The 18447-nt window shown below is 40.4% G+C and overlaps 1 protein-coding gene across 5 annotated transcripts in view; it reads left to right on the top strand.

Annotated features, from left to right (window-relative positions):
- Positions 1-18447, top strand: part of LOC106090948 (spectrin alpha chain) — a 45015-nt gene that overhangs the window by 15164 nt on the left and 11404 nt on the right. For 3 of the 5 annotated variants that reach the window (XM_059360835.1, XM_059360836.1, XM_013257315.2), the window contains exons 2-4: positions 141-281; positions 3243-7292; positions 10643-10720. In XM_059360835.1, the coding sequence (XP_059216818.1) occupies positions 3303-7292; positions 10643-10720 (4068 nt within the window). In that variant the 5' untranslated portion in view covers positions 141-281; positions 3243-3302. The remainder of the gene's footprint in view (positions 1-140; positions 282-3242; positions 7293-10642; positions 10721-18447) is intronic. The other 2 variants (XM_059360837.1, XM_059360838.1) reach the window with 1 other exon arrangement.

Consider the following 18447-nt stretch of genomic DNA (forward strand, 5'->3'; position numbering starts at 1 on the left):
CAATTTATGTCATATCTCTGCAATTTGTTCATTATTACTTTTTAAGCGTTGATGGAATGCTAATTGGACTTTATTGTCGATGTCATTTCTTCTAAATGAAAAAAAAAATCATTTGTGTTTTTGTTTTCTTTTCATTCTAGGTGCAGCTAAACGAACTTGATTCGATATAATATCGAAATAATACCACAACAAGGAAAGAGAAATATAGAAAAAGAGGCGAAGAGACCTTAACACACACACACACACCCAACAACAGTATTAAAAGGCGAGAGCAAAATTTGGTAAGTAACAACTCAGCTGTTGTGAAGGTATAGCTCATATCTCAAGTACAAAGTTTGTTTAAGTACTGGGAATGCTAGAATGATAGCAGTGCCAAAAGGAAGATAACACTTTAACAATGAATTTCCACATTCCAAGCGAATGATGTGATCATTGAGCATACATAGTCTATTTGTGTAAAAATCGAAAATATCGATGCAGTTATCATTGGTCGAACTAGTGACTGTTAGTGAACTAGTGACTGACTGTAGTAAAAATATTTTTTTTGCAATGCTAATTTGCCCATAAACATTCCATTAAGGAAGAGGGGCAAACTTCTCACATATCAATGAGTGCTATCCGCTTCTAGTTTAAGCTCAATGAGAAGGGGCCTCCTTTTTATAGCCCAGTCCGAAGGGCGTGCCGGAGTGCAACAAATCTTTGGGGACATGGCATAGTAACTCACAAATGTCGCCAGCATTAGGAGGGGACAATCGCCGCTGACATTTTTTCTCATTTTGGGCGAAGGTCATGAAATTTCACAATTTTCGTTTGTTTCTCTTTTGTGGCGAGCTCAAGGATCCGAGATATTTTCTCGCCAGGCGTTCACCGTTATAGGCGGTGAGGCCTTCAGTGGCCTCTAATCTTATACATAAAATTCAATTTGTGTTTGTTTCTTTGTTCCGTATAGACTCAAAAACGGCTGAACCGATTACCTTGAAATTGTCACAGATTGTGTAGGTTGGTCTGGAAGGAAACTTAGGCTACATCATGTTTTGATATCGGGATGGGGGCGGACCCTCCCCCTTACCCCAAAAGTACTACCCAAAAATAAAAGTGGACCGATCGGGAAAATATGGGATTCAAATGAAAGTTTTTCAAGAGTAGAGTACGAATTTCATAATAAAAGTTGGATCCAAGTACCTGGGGGGCCGCCCCAGCCTCAAAACCCCTTAAAATAGGTTTTTTTTTGACGATCATGACAATATGGGACTCAAATGAAAGGTATTCGGGAGTAGAATACGAAAATGGTCAGGAAATAGGAATAGTCTATATAATTTATTGATAACGGAAGGGAGCGGACCCTCCCCCTTACCCCAAAAGTACTACCCAAAAATAAAAGTGGACCGATCGGAACAATATGGGATTCAAATGAAAGTTTTTCAAGAGTAGAGTACGAATTTCATAATAAAAGTTGGATCCAAGTACCTGGGGGGCCGCCCCAGCCTCAAAACCCCTTAAAATAGGTTTTTTGGACGATCATGACAATATGGGACTCAAATGAAAGGTATTCGGGAGTAGAGTACGAATATGGTCAAGAAGTAGGAATAGGCTTTATAATTTATTGATAACGGAAGGGAGCGGGCCCTCCACCGTAACCCCAAAAACACCACTCAAAATTAAAAGTGACCGATAAGGACAATATGAGTATCAAATGAAAAGTATGCGGGAGTGCGGCATACAAATTCATGTCAAAATATAGGAGGTCACCCCATCCCCACGAAAACGCCCAAAATGAGCACATAGCCAATCAAGGATATATGGGACCAGGTTTGTTTGTTCCGTATAGACTGAAAAATGGCAGAATCGATTTTCTCGAAATTTTCGCATATTGTGTAGGTTGGTCTGGAAGAAAACATAGGCTATATAATTTTTCGGTATCGGAAGGGGGACGGACCCTCTCCCCTATGCCAAAAACCCAACCCAAAATCAAAAGAGGACCGATCGAGACAATATAGGTATCAAATAAAAGGTATTGGAGAGTAGAATACGAAATTGGTATTAAAATTTGAGTCTAAGTACCCACCGGGCCGCCCCAACCACAAAACTCCCCCAAACAGACATATTGGATGTTCGTTTCAATATGGGGCTCAAATGAAAGGTATTCGGGAGTAGATTTCGAATCTGGCATACAAAATCGGATCGAAGTATAGGGGGTCATGCCACCCCTCAAAACCGCCATTAGACCCATTATGACTATATGATACTTGGTTGAACCGATTTTCTTAAAATTTTCATAGATTGTGTTCGTTTATCTGGAAAGAAACAATTATTTTTATATATCGGGTGGAGACGGACCCTCCCCTTACCCCAAAAACACTATCCATATCCGAAAGTGGTTCGATGGACACAACAAGGGTATCAAATGAAAGGTATTGGAGACCAGAAATCGAACATGGTATTAAAATTTGGGTCCAAGTACCTAGCGGGCCCCTTAACCCCAAAACTCCTCTAAACAGATTTATTCGAAGTGCATGTCAATATGGGACTCAAATGAAAAGTATTAGGCAGTAGATTACAAATATGGCATAAAACATTAGGTCCAAGTAATGGGAGGTCACCCACCCCCAAATACCCACAAATGGGCATATTAGCCGACCATGGTTATATGGGACTCAAATGAAAGGTATTTGAGAGTAGATTACGAATATTAAATTAAAATTTGCGTTCAAGTCTGGGTGGCGCTTTTCCTCCTAAAGGTACGTCAAATGGGTTATTTGCCCCTTATGATAATATGGGACTCAAATGTAAGGTATTTGAGAGTAGAAAACGAATTTGATATCCAATCTTGGAGTCAAGTGTTTTGGCGTACGCTCCTAAACTGAACTTAATTTGCGTTGGGAATAAAGAACAAATTTGATATCTATTTTCAGTGCAAAGTGCTGGTGGCCGCCCCAGGCCCAAAATACCCTCCAAACGGTTCATATTTACCAGCCATGTCAATATGGGGTTCAAATTAAAGGGATTTGGAAGTGTAGTACGAATTTGATATCCATATTTGAGTCGAAATGTCTGAGGTGCCATTCCTCCCCGAAAAAGCACTTCTCATTAAAATGTTCTATGAAAATCAAAGTTTTGATTTTACAATATTTTGGTTGACTTCGCCAAACCCATTTTCAAGACTATTTTGTTTAAAATATTTTTGGACCCTTCCACTCTACATTTCTAACCTATTTCTCTTTAAATCTCCATTTTTTTTCCAGAACGACTAATACCAACATAAATACTTACATCTGAAACTAAACTTCAAACTACGAACGACCATGGAGAATTTTACTCCTAAAGAGGTTAAAATCCTCGAAACCGTCGAAGATATCCAGGAGCGGCGTGAACAGGTGCTTTCGCGTTACAATGAATTCAAAATTGAGACACGCCAGAAGCGTGAGAAGCTCGAAGACTCACGTCGCTTCCAATACTTCAAGCGAGATGCTGACGAATTGGAATCGTGGATTAATGAAAAACTACAGGCAGCTAGCGAGGAGAGTTATCGTGACCCCACCAACCTCCAGGCGAAAATTCAAAAACATCAAGCCTTTGAGGCTGAAGTATCGGCTCATAGCAATGCCATTGTGTCTTTGGACAATACCGGTCAGGAAATGATTAATCAAAGCCATTTCGCTTCTGAGACTATTCGCCGGCGACTCGATGAATTGCATCGCCTGTGGGAGTTGTTGCTCAGTCGCCTGGCCGAAAAGGGTCAGAAGTTGCAACAGGCTTTGGTTCTTGTACAATTCTTGCGTCAATGTGAAGAGGTGATGTTCTGGATTAAGGACAAAGAGGCATTTGTTACAGCCGATGAGTTCGGTCAAGATTTGGAACATGTCGAGGTGTTGCAACGCAAATTCGACGAGTTCCAAAAGGATATGGCTTCGCAGGAATACCGTGTGACGGAGGTTAACCAATTGGCCGATAAATTGATTCAGGATGCCCATCCCGATCGTGATACGATAACCAAGCGCAAAGATGATTTGAATGAGGCTTGGCAGCGCTTGAAGCAGCTTGCCATTGTACGCCAAGAGAAGCTATTTGGGGCTCATGAAATTCAACGTTTCAATCGTGATGCCGACGAGACCGTGGCTTGGATCGCTGAAAAGGATGTTGTGTTGTCTTCGGATGACTATGGCCGTGACTTGGCCAGTGTGCAAGCTTTGCAGCGCAAGCACGAAGGTGTTGAACGTGACTTGGCCGCTTTAGAAGATAAGGTATCTACTTTGGGAGCTGAGGCCCAACGCTTGTGCTCCATTCACGCTGACCACAGCGATCAGATTCGTGACAAGCAAGCCGAAATTGCCAACTACTGGCAGAGTCTGAAGGCTAAGGCTGGCGAGCGTAAACAAAAATTGGACGAGTCATATTTCCTACACCGTTTCTTGGCCGACTTCCGCGATTTGGTTTCATGGATAAATGGCATGAAGGCCATTATCTCAGCCGATGAATTGGCCAAGGATGTTGCCGGCGCCGAAGCGCTTTTGGAACGCCACCAGGAACATAAGGGAGAGATCGATGCCCGCGAGGACAGTTTCCGCTTAACAACCGAGTCTGGCCAAAAGCTTTTGGAGCGTGAGCATTATGCCGCCGCCGAGATTCAAGAGAAATTGGGTTGTTTGGAGAATGACAAGAGTTCCCTGCTCTCGTTGTGGGAAGAAAGACGCATCCTGTATGAGCAATGCATGGATTTGCAATTGTTCTACCGTGACACTGAACAGGCCGACACTTGGATGGCCAAACAAGAGGCTTTCTTGGCCAACGAAGATCTGGGTGACTCTTTGGATTCTGTTGAAGCCCTGATTAAGAAACACGAAGATTTCGAAAAGAGTTTGGCCGCTCAAGAGGAGAAAATCAAGGCCCTCGATATCTTCGCCACAAAACTTATCGATGGCCAACATTATGCCGCCGATGATGTGGCTCAAAGGCGTCAAATGCTTTTGGCCAGACGTGCCGCGCTCTTGGAGAAATCCAATAGACGTCGTCAGTTGTTGGAGGACTCCAACCGTTATCAACAATTTGAACGTGATTGTGACGAGACCAAGGGCTGGATCAGCGAGAAATTGAAGTTCGCTACCGATGACAGCTATTTGGACCCAACCAACTTGAATGGCAAGATGCAAAAGCATCAGAACTTCGAGCACGAACTCAACGCCAACAAGTCACGTATTGAGGACATCACCACTGTGGGCACTGAGCTGATTGAGAAGCAGCACTACGCGGCTGACCAAATCAACACACGCATGCAGGAAATTGTTGTGTTGTGGGAGACCTTGGTGCAAGCATCCGATAAGAAGGGCTGTAAGTTACACGAAGCTTGCCAACAGCAACAGTTCAACCGCACCATTGAAGACATTGAATTGTGGTTGAGCGAAATCGAGGGTCAACTTTTGTCGGAAGACCATGGCAAAGACTTGACTTCCGTGCAGAATCTGCAGAAGAAGCATGCCCTCTTGGAAGCCGATGTTATGGCCCATCAAGACCGCATTGAAAGCATTAAGGTCGCGGCCAACAAATTCATTGAATCCGGTCATTTTGATGCCGACAATATCCGCCAGAAGGAGGGCAATTTGTCCACACGTTATGCCGCCTTGGCAGCTCCCATGGCCGAGCGCAAGCAACATTTGACCGACTCCTTGCAAGTTCAACAATTGTTCCGTGATTTGGAAGATGAGGCTGCTTGGATCAGAGAAAAGGAGCCCATTGCAGCCTCCACCAATCGCGGCCGTGACCTAATCGGTGTTCAAAACCTGATTAAAAAGCACCAAGCTGTTATGGCTGAAATCAATAACCACGATGCTCGTCTCTTGAATGTCATTAGCTCTGGCGAAAACATGCTGAAGGATCAACCCTTTGCCAGTGATGACATCAGACAACGCGTAGATGCCTTGCAAGAGCAATGGACCAACTTGAAGGATAAGGCCAACCAACGCAAGCAAGACCTGGATGACTCTTTGCAGGCCCATCAGTACTTTGCCGATGCCAATGAGGCAGAATCATGGATGCGCGAAAAGGAGCCCATTGCCACCGGCAACGATTATGGCAAGGATGAGGACTCCTCTGAGGCGTTGTTGAAGAAACATGAGGCCTTGGTCTCTGATTTGGAGGCCTTCGGCAATACCATCCAAGGTTTGCAAGAACAAGCCAAGAATTGTCGCCAGCAGGAGACGCCAGTGGTCGACATTACCGGCAAGGAATGTGTTGTCGCCTTGTATGACTACACCGAGAAGAGTCCCCGTGAAGTGTCCATGAAGAAGGGCGATGTCTTGACCCTTTTGAATTCGAACAACAAGGATTGGTGGAAGGTTGAGGTGAACGATCGCCAAGGCTTTGTTCCCGCTGCTTACATTAAGAAAATTGAAGCTGGCCTCAGTGCCAGTCAACAGAATTTGGTAGACAATCATTCCATTGCCAAGAGACAAGCGCAAATTAACTCTCAATACGACAACCTATTGACGTTGGCCCGTGAGCGCCAAAACAAGCTTAACGAAACCGTCAAGGCCTATGTTCTGGTGCGTGAAGCCGCCGACCTTGCCAACTGGATTAAGGACAAGGAAAATCATGCCCAAATTGCCGATGTGGTTGGCGAAGATTTGGAAGAGGTCGAGGTATTGCAAAAGAAATTCGATGACTTCAATGACGATCTGAAGGCCAATGAGGTGCGTTTGGCCAATATGAATGAGATAGCCATTCAATTGACTTCGCTGGGCCAGACCGAAGCGGCCATGAAAATTCAAACCCAAATGCAGGACTTGAATGAGAAATGGAACAATTTGCAAACGTTGACTGCCGAAAAGGCGAGCCAATTGGGTTCGGCTCACGAGGTGCAACGCTTCCATCGTGACATCGATGAAACCAAAGATTGGATTGCCGAAAAGGAGAATGCCCTCAACAATGATGACTTGGGCAAGGACTTGCGCAGTGTACAGACATTGCAACGCAAACACGAAGGTGTGGAACGTGATTTGGCTGCTTTGCGCGACAAGATCCGCCAGTTGGATGAGACCGCCAACCGTTTGATGGTATCCCATCCCGATACGGCCGAGCAGACCTATGCCAAACAAAAGGAAATCAATGAAATGTGGGATCAAATCACCACCAAGGCCACCGCACGCAAAGAGAAACTTTTGGATTCGTATGATTTGCAGAGGTTCTTGAGCGATTACCGTGACCTCTTGGCCTGGATCAATTCCATGATGAGTTTGGTCACCTCCGATGAATTGGCCAACGATGTTACCGGAGCTGAAGCCCTCATTGAAAGACACCAGGTAAGTTGTAAATTAAGGTGTGCCATTTGATTTATTTTTTACCTTGCAAAAAATCTATGCTTTTGCTATTGACTTATTGAAAAAAAAACAATAATGACGAGAGAAACAAAGGACTATTATGGACAATTAAAAAAGCTTTGCCTAAATGATGTTGATTTACAAAATCACGTCTTGCCTGGACGGACGTCTTGCTTGAAAACACAATTGTCTCCAAATCAATGAACTTGATCACTGCACAGAAGAAAATAAATTTCAATTGCGGTTTATTCATTAAATTTAAATATTTTTTTTCATTATATTGTGGTTGGAAAAATAAAACGAATTTGCCCGGTGCGCTTAAGCTCCTATTACACGATTGGACATGTCATCAAATCTGATTTTGTATGCTTAAAAATTGTTAAAGTTGTGAGAATGGTAGTTAAAACATAAATTTGGGAAAACAATTAAATTTGGGGATGCTTTCATTCGACTGACAACAAAAAAGTTGTATTCTTTAGGTCTAAACAAAAAAATTACATGTGCTATTTTGAAAAGTGATTTTCGTATGTTAGTTTCATTTGTATCATACGACATGTAGATTTGTATCACACTACATGTGCTTAATTTTACATGTCATAAGGCACCTACATACCGTGTAATATAGCCTTAAGACTTGTCTGATGTACGTCTTATACGAATAGAGCGCGCTCTAGCGGGCATGTATTGTACTTTTATTTTGTAGACATTTGTCTACCTGTACCACTTTGGTACAGGGTATTATAGATTTGAGCATTTGTTTGCAACGCTCAGAAGGAGAAGAGCTAGACCCATCGATAAGTATACGGATCGACTTAGAATCAATTCCAGATTCGATTTAGCTACGTCCGTCTGTCCGTCCGTCCGTCTGTCTGTCTGTCTATGTATTCTCAATCAAGGTACAGGTCGCTTTTGTTGTCCGATTTTCACAAAATTGTGCATAAGTGTCTTTTTTGGTCCAAGAACGAACGCCATTGATTTTGAAAAAAAAATCGGCCCAGATTTAGATATAGCTTCCATATATATCTTTCATCCGATGTGCCCTTTTAGAGCTGTGGAAGCCACCATTTTGGTCCAATCCTTGCAAAACTTGCCACGAAGTGTTTTTTTTTTAACGACCCAAAATGCTTGCAAAATTTTATAGAAATCAGTCCAGATTTAGATATAGCTCCCATATATATCTTTCATCCGATATGCCCTTTTATAGCTGTAGAAGCCGCAATTTTGGTGCGAGCTCTATCAAATTTGGCATGAAATGTTTCGTGTGACGTCCCAATATGTGTGCAAAATTTAATCTAAATCGGTTTGATATAGGTCCCATATATAAATTTCGTCCGATTTGACCTATTAAGGCTGTAGAAGGCACAATTTTGGTCCGATCTTTACAAAATTTGACTCAATATGTGTGCAAAATTTCATCATAATCGGATCAGATTTATATATAGCTCCCATGTATATCTTTTATCCGATATGCCCTTTTATAGCTGTAGGAGCCGCAGTTTTAGTGCGAGCTCTCTATCAAATTTGGCATGAAATGTTTCGTGTGACGTCCCAATATGTGTGCAAAATTTAATCTAAATCGGTTCGGATTTAGATATAGCTCCCATATAAAAATTTCGTCCGATTTGACCTATTAAGGTTGTAGAAGGCACAATTTTGGTCCGATCTTTACAAAATTTGACTCGAAGTGCTTTTTGTGACGTCCCAATATGTGTGCAAAATTTCATCATAATCGGATCAGATTTATATATAGCTCTCATGTATATCTTTCATCCGATATGCCCTTTTAACGCTGTAGTTGCCACAATTTTGGTCCCATCACAAAATTTGGCATGGAGCGTTTTATTCAACGTTCTCATATGCGTGCAAAGTTCCATAAAAATCGGTCCAGATTTAGATATAGCTCTCATATATATTTTTCATCCGATATATTTGGCCTTTTAAAGCTGTATAAGCCACAATTTTGGTCCGATCTCTACAAAATTTCATGAGATGGTTTAATTGACATCCCAATACGTGTGCAAAAGTTAATCAAAATCGATTTAGATAAAACTCCCATATATATTTTGTATGCGTTTCGACTTTTAAGGCTGTAAAAGCCACAATTTTCGTACCATCGTAAGAAAATCGTATAGGGTTCTATTCGATATTTCAATAGGTATACAAAATTAAAGTCTGACTAAATTTTGATATAAGTGCTATCTATTAAAAGTATTATGTATACTCGGTAGTGTAGTGTGGGGTATAATATAGTCAGCTCGGCCCGACTTTTGCCTTTCCTTACCGGTTTTAAAATTACACATGACATGTCTGATCGTGTAATGACTGCTTTAGTTTCATCTTAAAATGTATTTTTTAAACCATTGACGAGATACATATATCGTTTTTGACATTTGTGGCAATGGAGGGGGATCGTCCCTATTTTCACCTGTAGTCATACCAAGATATATTCATTTACAGGTAGTGGCAGTTGCCCAACAACAAAATATTGAGTGCATTATCTGTCAAAATCAGTGATAAGTGCAACTCTGATTTTGAGTGTTAGCGCCAAATATAATGCACACACACAACCAAAACTCGTTGACAGATAGTGCACTTCGCGAAATTTTACACAGCTGTTTACACGTTACACTACCTGGTAATTATGTCACGGGTCAAACTCTACATTCCGCGAAATGTTCAGGAAAATCGTTGCCGTTAGTTAGTCGTTTTTGAGTCTATAAATAACATACAAACATAAATAACTATCAAACTTTGACTTTTCTATATTTTTAATTATTTTTTTGCTAAAAAAATTATTTTTGTTTTACCTACTGATTTAAAAAAGTTGGGTATTTTGCAAATAATACTTTTTTTTCGACAATTTCTTCTGGGCAGTTTCTCTCCACACATGTTTCTGTCTTGTTTTTGTGGCTTTTCGGCATGGTGGGTGATAATACTTGTATGCCATATATGCAATTATCGTGGGAAATATTTTGGTTATATTGTTGTCATCGACTTCATTAAATTCTATTTAGTACGACACAAAGAGAAAAAACAAACCACAAACACAACAACTGCAACCACCACCACCACTATAAACACACAGTCAACAAAATCAAATATCTCTCTCTCTCTCTCAATATATCTTTATCGCCTTCGCGACCATTGTGTGCCTCATTGACATTGAAATCTGTACTGTTATATTTTTTTATTTCAAATTTGTGGAATTTTCATATTATTTTATTATACGATATTATGATTACATTTTGCATTACATTCTCTTATTATTGTTATTTTTACTATTATTATTATTATTGTGCATACCTGTGTGTGCGTGTGTGTTCTTTTCGTAGGCTCATCGTTCCGAAATCGAATACATGTTTGGAAATAGTAGCGCCAAAAGCTTCTTCCATCCAACACCAAAAGAAGAGGTAGTTTTTTTCCCCATTCACAAACATCATCATTTTGAAGTTTCTTTTTCTTGTGTTATTTGTTTTGAATTTTTTTCTACTTCTAATTTTCTCCTCTTTTTTTGTGGCTGGCTCTTGTAACATTTTTTTCGTGTCTTTTCGTGTGTGGCTACTCTTTTTTTCCAGCGTAATAAGTTTTATTCATGCATAAGCTTCCGAAATGCACACTACTACCCCGAATCATGCATAAATACCATATTCGTTACCGTTACAAACCAAATCAAGTTTTATTTAAAAAAAAAAAATCAAACCAACACATATTCTTTAGCTATCAATAAATGTAAGGATAAGCGTTGTTCCCATAAAAGAGACAAATTTAATGTTGCTTCGTAATGGAAAAAAAACTCAAGGTTATTTCATAACAATTTCAGTTAAACACACACTCAACTCTCTCTCTTTCTCTCTCTCTCTCTCCCTCTCTCTCAATTTAAATGTCATATCAAATTCTTAATTCATGAGTGAATTATTTACTCTCAGTAGCATTCTCACTACTTGTTCACAATTTTCTCATATTGTTATCATGTTATGTAACTTCAGCTGATAAGTTGTCGAGTTATGAATGGAATTCAGCACTTTCTTACACCAGTATTCAGAAAACTTAAATAGGTTTATTTAACAGATTTCCTATGGAAGTGTCAAATAAACCTATTTTAAGGCTTTATTAAGTTTTGTGAATACGGCCATAACGAATCGACATTTTTTCCAAGGTAATGTGATGACCTCAAGTTTTGAAGAAAGTTGAAACCAATTGGAATCCCGGCCGACACGGAATAACTATGAGCACCACACAGGCTGGAACTTTGAGCTCCGACTTGTGTGGTGTCCATCGTTACGATGGCAAGCTTAGCTGAAAGCTACCGGGCGCGTCCACAGATTGCGCATGGCGGAAAGCTTCGTTTTTATGCGGAATAGCTGCAAATGCGGCCGCGGGCAGTCAGCGATTTTCGAGAGGAGAGTCTCAGTGGGGAGTCAGGTGGCACTGGTTCTTAATTAAATACTGAGTGCTAATGATACTTGAGATGACAAGGCGAGTTATTGGTGCCTTCAAATAACCAATGGCCAACATCAGCGTCTGTTTTCAGGTTAGGGGCGGCTGGAGACGAGCGTCGGATCTTGGAGCAAGCGGCTCGCCACAATAAGGAATACATGTGCAATCCCACAAAACCCGTGCGGTGGGGCGCTGGGCCATTAACCCGCCCCCGGAAAACTTTGAGAAACAAAGGAATAGTAAAAACGACCCCCCACGGTGAGGACCCACGTAAACGAAAAAAGAACCATGATTTGCGGATCTGAACCTAGAATGTCCGGACTCTTTATAGAGAAGGTGCAGAATACACGCTGGCGGATGTATTAGAGAAGTACAAGGCCGATATTACCGCCATACAGGGAGTGCGATGGACTGGGAAGGGCGTCACTACAACACCAAACGGTGACGAACTCTAGCTGCCATAACACGAGCCATGAATTTGGCTGTGGATTTGTGGTTAGTCGGAGACTGAAACACCTTGTCTCCAGCCTTACACCGGTGAATGAGAGGCTAGCCACAATCCGCCAAAAAGACAAATTCTTCAAAATCAGCCTTTGCTGCTTCCAATCCCACACCTAAAGACAATGACGAGCAGACCAAGGATATTTTCTACGAGCGCCTAGAGAGAGAAAATATGACCGCTGCCCCGCCCATAATATTAAAATCGTTCTGGAAGATTTTGATGCGAAGATGGGGAGCGTTGAAGTATTTGAGAGAAAGATTCGTCGTAAAATATATGGACCGTGTTGTTATATGGTTCTGAACCATGCGTACTTGTGAAAGCAGATGAGTCAGCGTTTGGAGTATTTGAAGTATTTGAGAGGAAGATTCTTCGTAAAATATATGGACCGTGTTGTTATATGGTTCTGAACCATGGGTACTTGTGAAAGCAGATGAGTCAGGGTTTGGAGTATTTGAAGTATTTGAGAGGAAAATTCTTCGTAAAATATATGGACCAGTTTGCGATAATGGAGAATATAGGCGACGTATAAACCACGAGCTGTATGACGACGATAGCATAGTTACACGCATCAAAATACAACGTCTGCGTTGGCTAGGTCATGTTGTCAGAATGGGTGAAGAAGCTCCAGCAAAGAAGTCATTTGAAGGCAAACACGGTGGTACACGCGAACCGGGAAGACCAAAAGCTCGATGGATGGATCAAGTGGTGGGAGACGCCTCGAAACTTGGTGTCAGAGATTTTAGAATGAGCGCAGAAGATCGAGGCGTTTGGAACGCTATTCTACGTTCGGCTAGTGGAACAAATATTGTCATAGATTGATTTGATTTTAGGCTTTAATTCAACAGCTTATCAAATTTGAGCTTGAATTCTGGTTTTTAGTTGAGGCAGAGCTGTGTTTTTCATCATTTTTTCTTCAACATTCAATTATTAAATGGGTGTGTGTTGTGTTTATCTTCAAAAACAATTAGCATTGAAATTCGAACAACATTGAATTAAACTCGAGAACAAATAGTTTCCTTGGCAAAATGCTTATCATGATTTTATTGAGCGAGCTTATTTTGTAGGGGTGCTATTAATTTTCTAATAATGTAGCTATAGTTGTCCCTTTTTTAATTAAAGGCTCTATCACACTACATGTTCTATTTTGAAAAGTAATTTTCATAAGTTATTGCCATGTTACGTTATTGACATGACATGTTATTGACATGACATGTTATTGACATGACATGTTATTGACATTGTATGTTATTGATATGACATGTTATTGACATGACATGTTATTAACATGACATGTTATTGACATGACACGTAATTGACATGACATGTTATTGCCATGTCATATGACATGAACATGTAGTGTTAAGGCACCTTTAGCAAACAAAGTATTGGTTCTATTTTGGATATAACTTGAAATGGTTTGTTTTTGTTCTAATCGATATTAAGAGGAACAAACATTTGTTCAATATTGTAATAAGTCATTTTTGGTTCTTGTTCTCTAATAATTGGCTAATTTTTGTTAGCGCTTAGCAAAGTTTGCCATCCATATTATCCCATTCATTTTGTGTATACCATTGTCATGCATCCATTGTTGTGAATTCGAGGCTACATATTCCATATTTTCATATTGCTGCAACATCAAAAAGCGCATGTAATTCACATTCATTTGAATTCACAAATAAACTGAAAATCAAAAGTCTTTCCATAATTGACAGTTCTTCAGAAATAACACAACCAAAGTACTCTATTTAGTAATGTATGCTCAAGGGGATAGTTTTTAAAACATCTGGTTATATCTGGAGGCCACCGTAGCGCAGAGTTTAGCATATCCGCCTATGACGTAGAGTTGGCAAACTGTCGATAATCGCAACATTCGATATTTTCGATAGTTTTAATAATAAATATCGATAGTATCGATACTATCGTTAATTTCCCATCACCTATATTTCAAACGAAGATGAGAAGAAAAATCAGTAGATCGATTTCTATAGAAGCAATATCAATGCATTGACCAAATAAAACCAAGGTTAATAAAGTCGGTTGGAAGTCATGAGAAAAATCATGGTACAAAATGTTAGCCTAATCGGATGAAAGTTGCGCCCTCTAAAGGCGCAATGTATCGTAATTCAGTGTCGGATTGCTTATTATATCCACCACCGAAGGATGGGGGGAATATTCATTATGTCATTCCGTTTGCAACACATCAAAATATCCATTTCCGACCCTATAAAGTATATAAATTCTTGATCAGAGTAAAAATCTAAGACGATCTAGCCAAGTCCATGCCTTTTTTTATATCCACCACCGAAGGATGGGGGTATATTCATTTTGTCATTCCGTTTGCAACACATCGAAATATCCATTTCCGACCCTATAAAGTATATATATTCTTGATCAGCGTAAAAATCTAAGACGATCTAGCCATGTCCGTCCGTCTGTCCGTCTGTCTGTTGAAATCACGCTACAGTCTTTAAAAATAGAGATATTGAGCTGAAATTTTGCACAGATTCTTTTTTTGTCCATAAGCAGGTTAAGTTCGAAGATGGGCTATATCGGACTATATCTTGATATAGCCCCCATATAGACCGATCCGCCGATTTAGGGTCTTAGGCTCATAAAAGCCACATTTATTATCCGATTTTGTTGAAATTTGGGACAGTGAGTTGTGTTAGGCCCTTCGACATCCTTTGTCAATTTGGCTCAGATCGGTCCAGATTTGGATATAGCTGCCATATAGACCGATCCTCTGATTTAGGGTCTAAGGCCCATAAAAGCCACATTTATGGTCCGATTTCGCTGAAATTTGGGACAGTGAGTTGTGTTAGGCCCTTCGACATCCTTTGTCAATTTGGCTCAGATCGGTCCAGATTTGGATATAGCTGCCATATAGACCGATCCTCCGATTTAGGGTCTAAGGCCCATAAAAGCCACATTTATGGTCCGATTTCGCTGAAATTTGGGACAGTGAGTTGCCTTAGGCCCTTGACATGTTTCTTTAATTTGGTCCAGATCGGTTCAGATTTGGATATAGCTGCCATATAGACCGATCCTCCGGTTTAGGGTCTTAGGCCCACAAAAGCCACATTTATTATCCGATTTTGATGAAATTCGGGGCAGTGAATTGTGTAAGGCCCATCGACATCCTTCGTTAATTTGGCTCAGATCGGTGCAGATTTGGATATAGCTGCCATATAGATCGATCCTCCGATTTATGGTGTAAGGCCCATAATAGCCACATTCATTATCCGATTTTGCTGAAATTTGGGACAGTGAGATGTGTTAGGCACTTTGACATATTTCTTCAATTTGGTCCAGATCGGTTCAAATTTGGATATAGCTGCCATATAGACCGATTTCTTGATTTATGGTTTTGGGCCCATAAAATGCTCATTTATTGCCCGATGTCCCCGAAATTTGGAACAGTGAGTTAAGTTAAGCCCCTTGACGTACTTCTGCAATATCGCAGAGATCGGTCCAGATTTGGATATAGCTGCCATATAGACCGATATCTAGGTTTTAGGTTTTGGGGCCATAAAAGACGCATTTATTGTCCGATGTCGCTGAAATCTGAGACAGTGAGTTTGGTTAGGCTCTTCGACGTCCTTCTTCAATTTTGGCCAGATCAGTCCAGATTTGAATATAGCTGCCATATAGACCGATCTCTGGATTTAAGGTTTAGGGCCCATAAAAGAGGCATTTTTTGTCCGATTTCGCCGAAATTTGGGACAGTGCTTAATGTTAGGCTCTTCGACATGTTAATGCAACTTGGCCCAAATCGGTCCAGATATTGGATATAGCTGCCATGTAGACCGATATCTCGATTTAAAGTCTTGGCCCCATAAAAGGCGCATTTATAATCCGATTTCACTGAAATTTGACACAGTGACTTATGTTCGGCTTTTCGACATCCGTGTCGTATATAGTTCATATCGGTATGAGGTATGAAATTTATATGAGTATAAGGTATGAAATTTTCACTGAATATTTATGAAAGGTGGTTTACATATATACCCGAGGTGGTGGGTATCCAAAGTTCGGCCCGGCCGAACTTAACGCCTTTTTACTTGTTTTGTATATAAGCAGGTTAGGTTCGAATATGGCCTATATCGGACTATATCTTGATATAGCCGCTATATAGACCGATCCGCCGATTTGGGGTCTTAGAACCATAAAAGCCACATTTAATATCCGATTTTGCTGAAATTTGGGCCAGTCAGTTGTGTTAGGCCCGTCGACATCCTTCTTTAATTTGGACCAGATCGGTCCAGATTTGGATATATCTGCCATATAAGCCGATCTCTCGATTTAAGGTCTTAGGCCGATAAAAGTCGCATTTATTGTCCGATGTCGCCGAAATTTGGGACAGTGAGTTAAGTTAGGACCTTCGACATCCTTATTCAATTTGGCCCAGATCGGACTATATTTAGATATAGCTGCCATATGGAACAATCTCCCAATTAAGGGTCTGAAACCCATAACGGCTTGATTTTTTAACCGATTTCGCTGAAATTTGAAACAGTAAGTAATTTTTCGCCTCCTAACATAGGACCCAAATATGGTTCAGTTCGGACTATATTTAGATATAGCTGCCATATAGACCCATCTCCCGATTAAGGGTCTGAAGCCCATACAAGCTTTATTTTTTAACCGATTTCGCTGAAATTTGAAATAGGGGGTTATTTTTAACCTCCTGATGTCTGACCTAAATATGGATCAAATCGGACTATATTTAGGTATAGCTGCCATATAGACCGATCTGCCGATAAAGGGTCTGAAGCCCATAAAAGCTGAAATTTGAAATAGAGGGTTATCTTTAACCTCCTGATGTCTGACCTAAATATGGATCAAATCGGACTATATTTAGATATAGTTGCCCTATAGACCGATCTGCCGATAAATGGTCTAAAGCCCATAAAAGCTTTATTTTTTAACCGATTTCGCTGAAATTTGAAACAGTCTATTTATTACCTGATTTCGCTGAAATTTAAAACAGTGAGTAGTCTTAGTTCACCCGACATCCGTCCCAAATATGATTCGGATAGGACTATATTGAGATATAGGTGCCATACTGACCGATATCCCGAGAAAGGGTCTGAAGCGAATAAAAGCTTTATTTTTTATCCGATTTCGCTGAAATTTGAAAGAGTGAATAGGTTTGGGCCACCCGCTATCCGACCCAAATATGGTAAAGATCAGTTTGTATTTAGATATAGCTGTCATATAGACCGATATGCCGATTAAGGGTCTGAAGCTCATAAAAACTTTATATATTACCCGATCTTGTTGAAAATTGAAATACAAAACTCGACAGTGATATATATTTATTAGCCCACTCAATATCCGTGTCGAATTTGGGTGCTTTAGTCATCCAATTTTCACCGGATTGTGCCGAAAGAGGGGTTTCATATATACCCAAGGTGGTGGGTATCCAAAGTTCGGCCCGGCCGAACTTAATGCCTTTTTACTTGTTATCCCTTCATAATTTCTAGACAAATTAGACAAGTAGATGTTTATCGACGTGTCCATCTCATCCATATGAATAGAAAATGTTTATAGCTCCATATATAGCTGGGACATTTTGTATAAATTATTGCACAATCCACATACTAGACAACAGTAAAACCATCAGTAAAAACAAACATGTTTCGCTCAAAGTCACTTTCCATCACTTTTCATTGTCCATCAAATCCATTAAGGCCTCTCCTCTATCCTCATATGTTTCTGTGTAGATAAGCAAGTGCAATCAATGTGTAAACTATGGTCATCCAATGCCAATGGCACATTCTCCTCTCCATTTCGTTCATGTCACGCATTGTGTAAACTAAAGCAAAATTGCCCATATCATCATCAACACACAAAACACAACAGCAGCAGCAGCAGCAGCAGCACACTGAAAACAAACATGCCGCAACACTTTTAACCTTTAATCTGTACGCAATGCCATAAATGTTGTTTTACTACATATTTTGGATAATCGGCCCGTTGGTACCAGCAATGGCCAAGGGTTTGAGTGTTGTAATAATCCATAACATAGCAGGCCAAAGGCCGGTGGTCTGAACCACCAACATCCTCACCACCACCAACAACAATAATAACCCAATGTGGTGTTGTCACCTTCGTGTTGATGTTTTCTAATAACCAACCAAAGCTGTTTGTATACCTCGTACTCAATGTTGTTGTCTAACCATGATGGGGTTTTTA

The sequence above is a fragment of the Stomoxys calcitrans genome, chromosome 1 (assembly GCF_963082655.1).
Source record: "Stomoxys calcitrans chromosome 1, idStoCalc2.1, whole genome shotgun sequence".
Classification (NCBI taxonomy): domain Eukaryota; kingdom Metazoa; phylum Arthropoda; class Insecta; order Diptera; family Muscidae; genus Stomoxys; species Stomoxys calcitrans.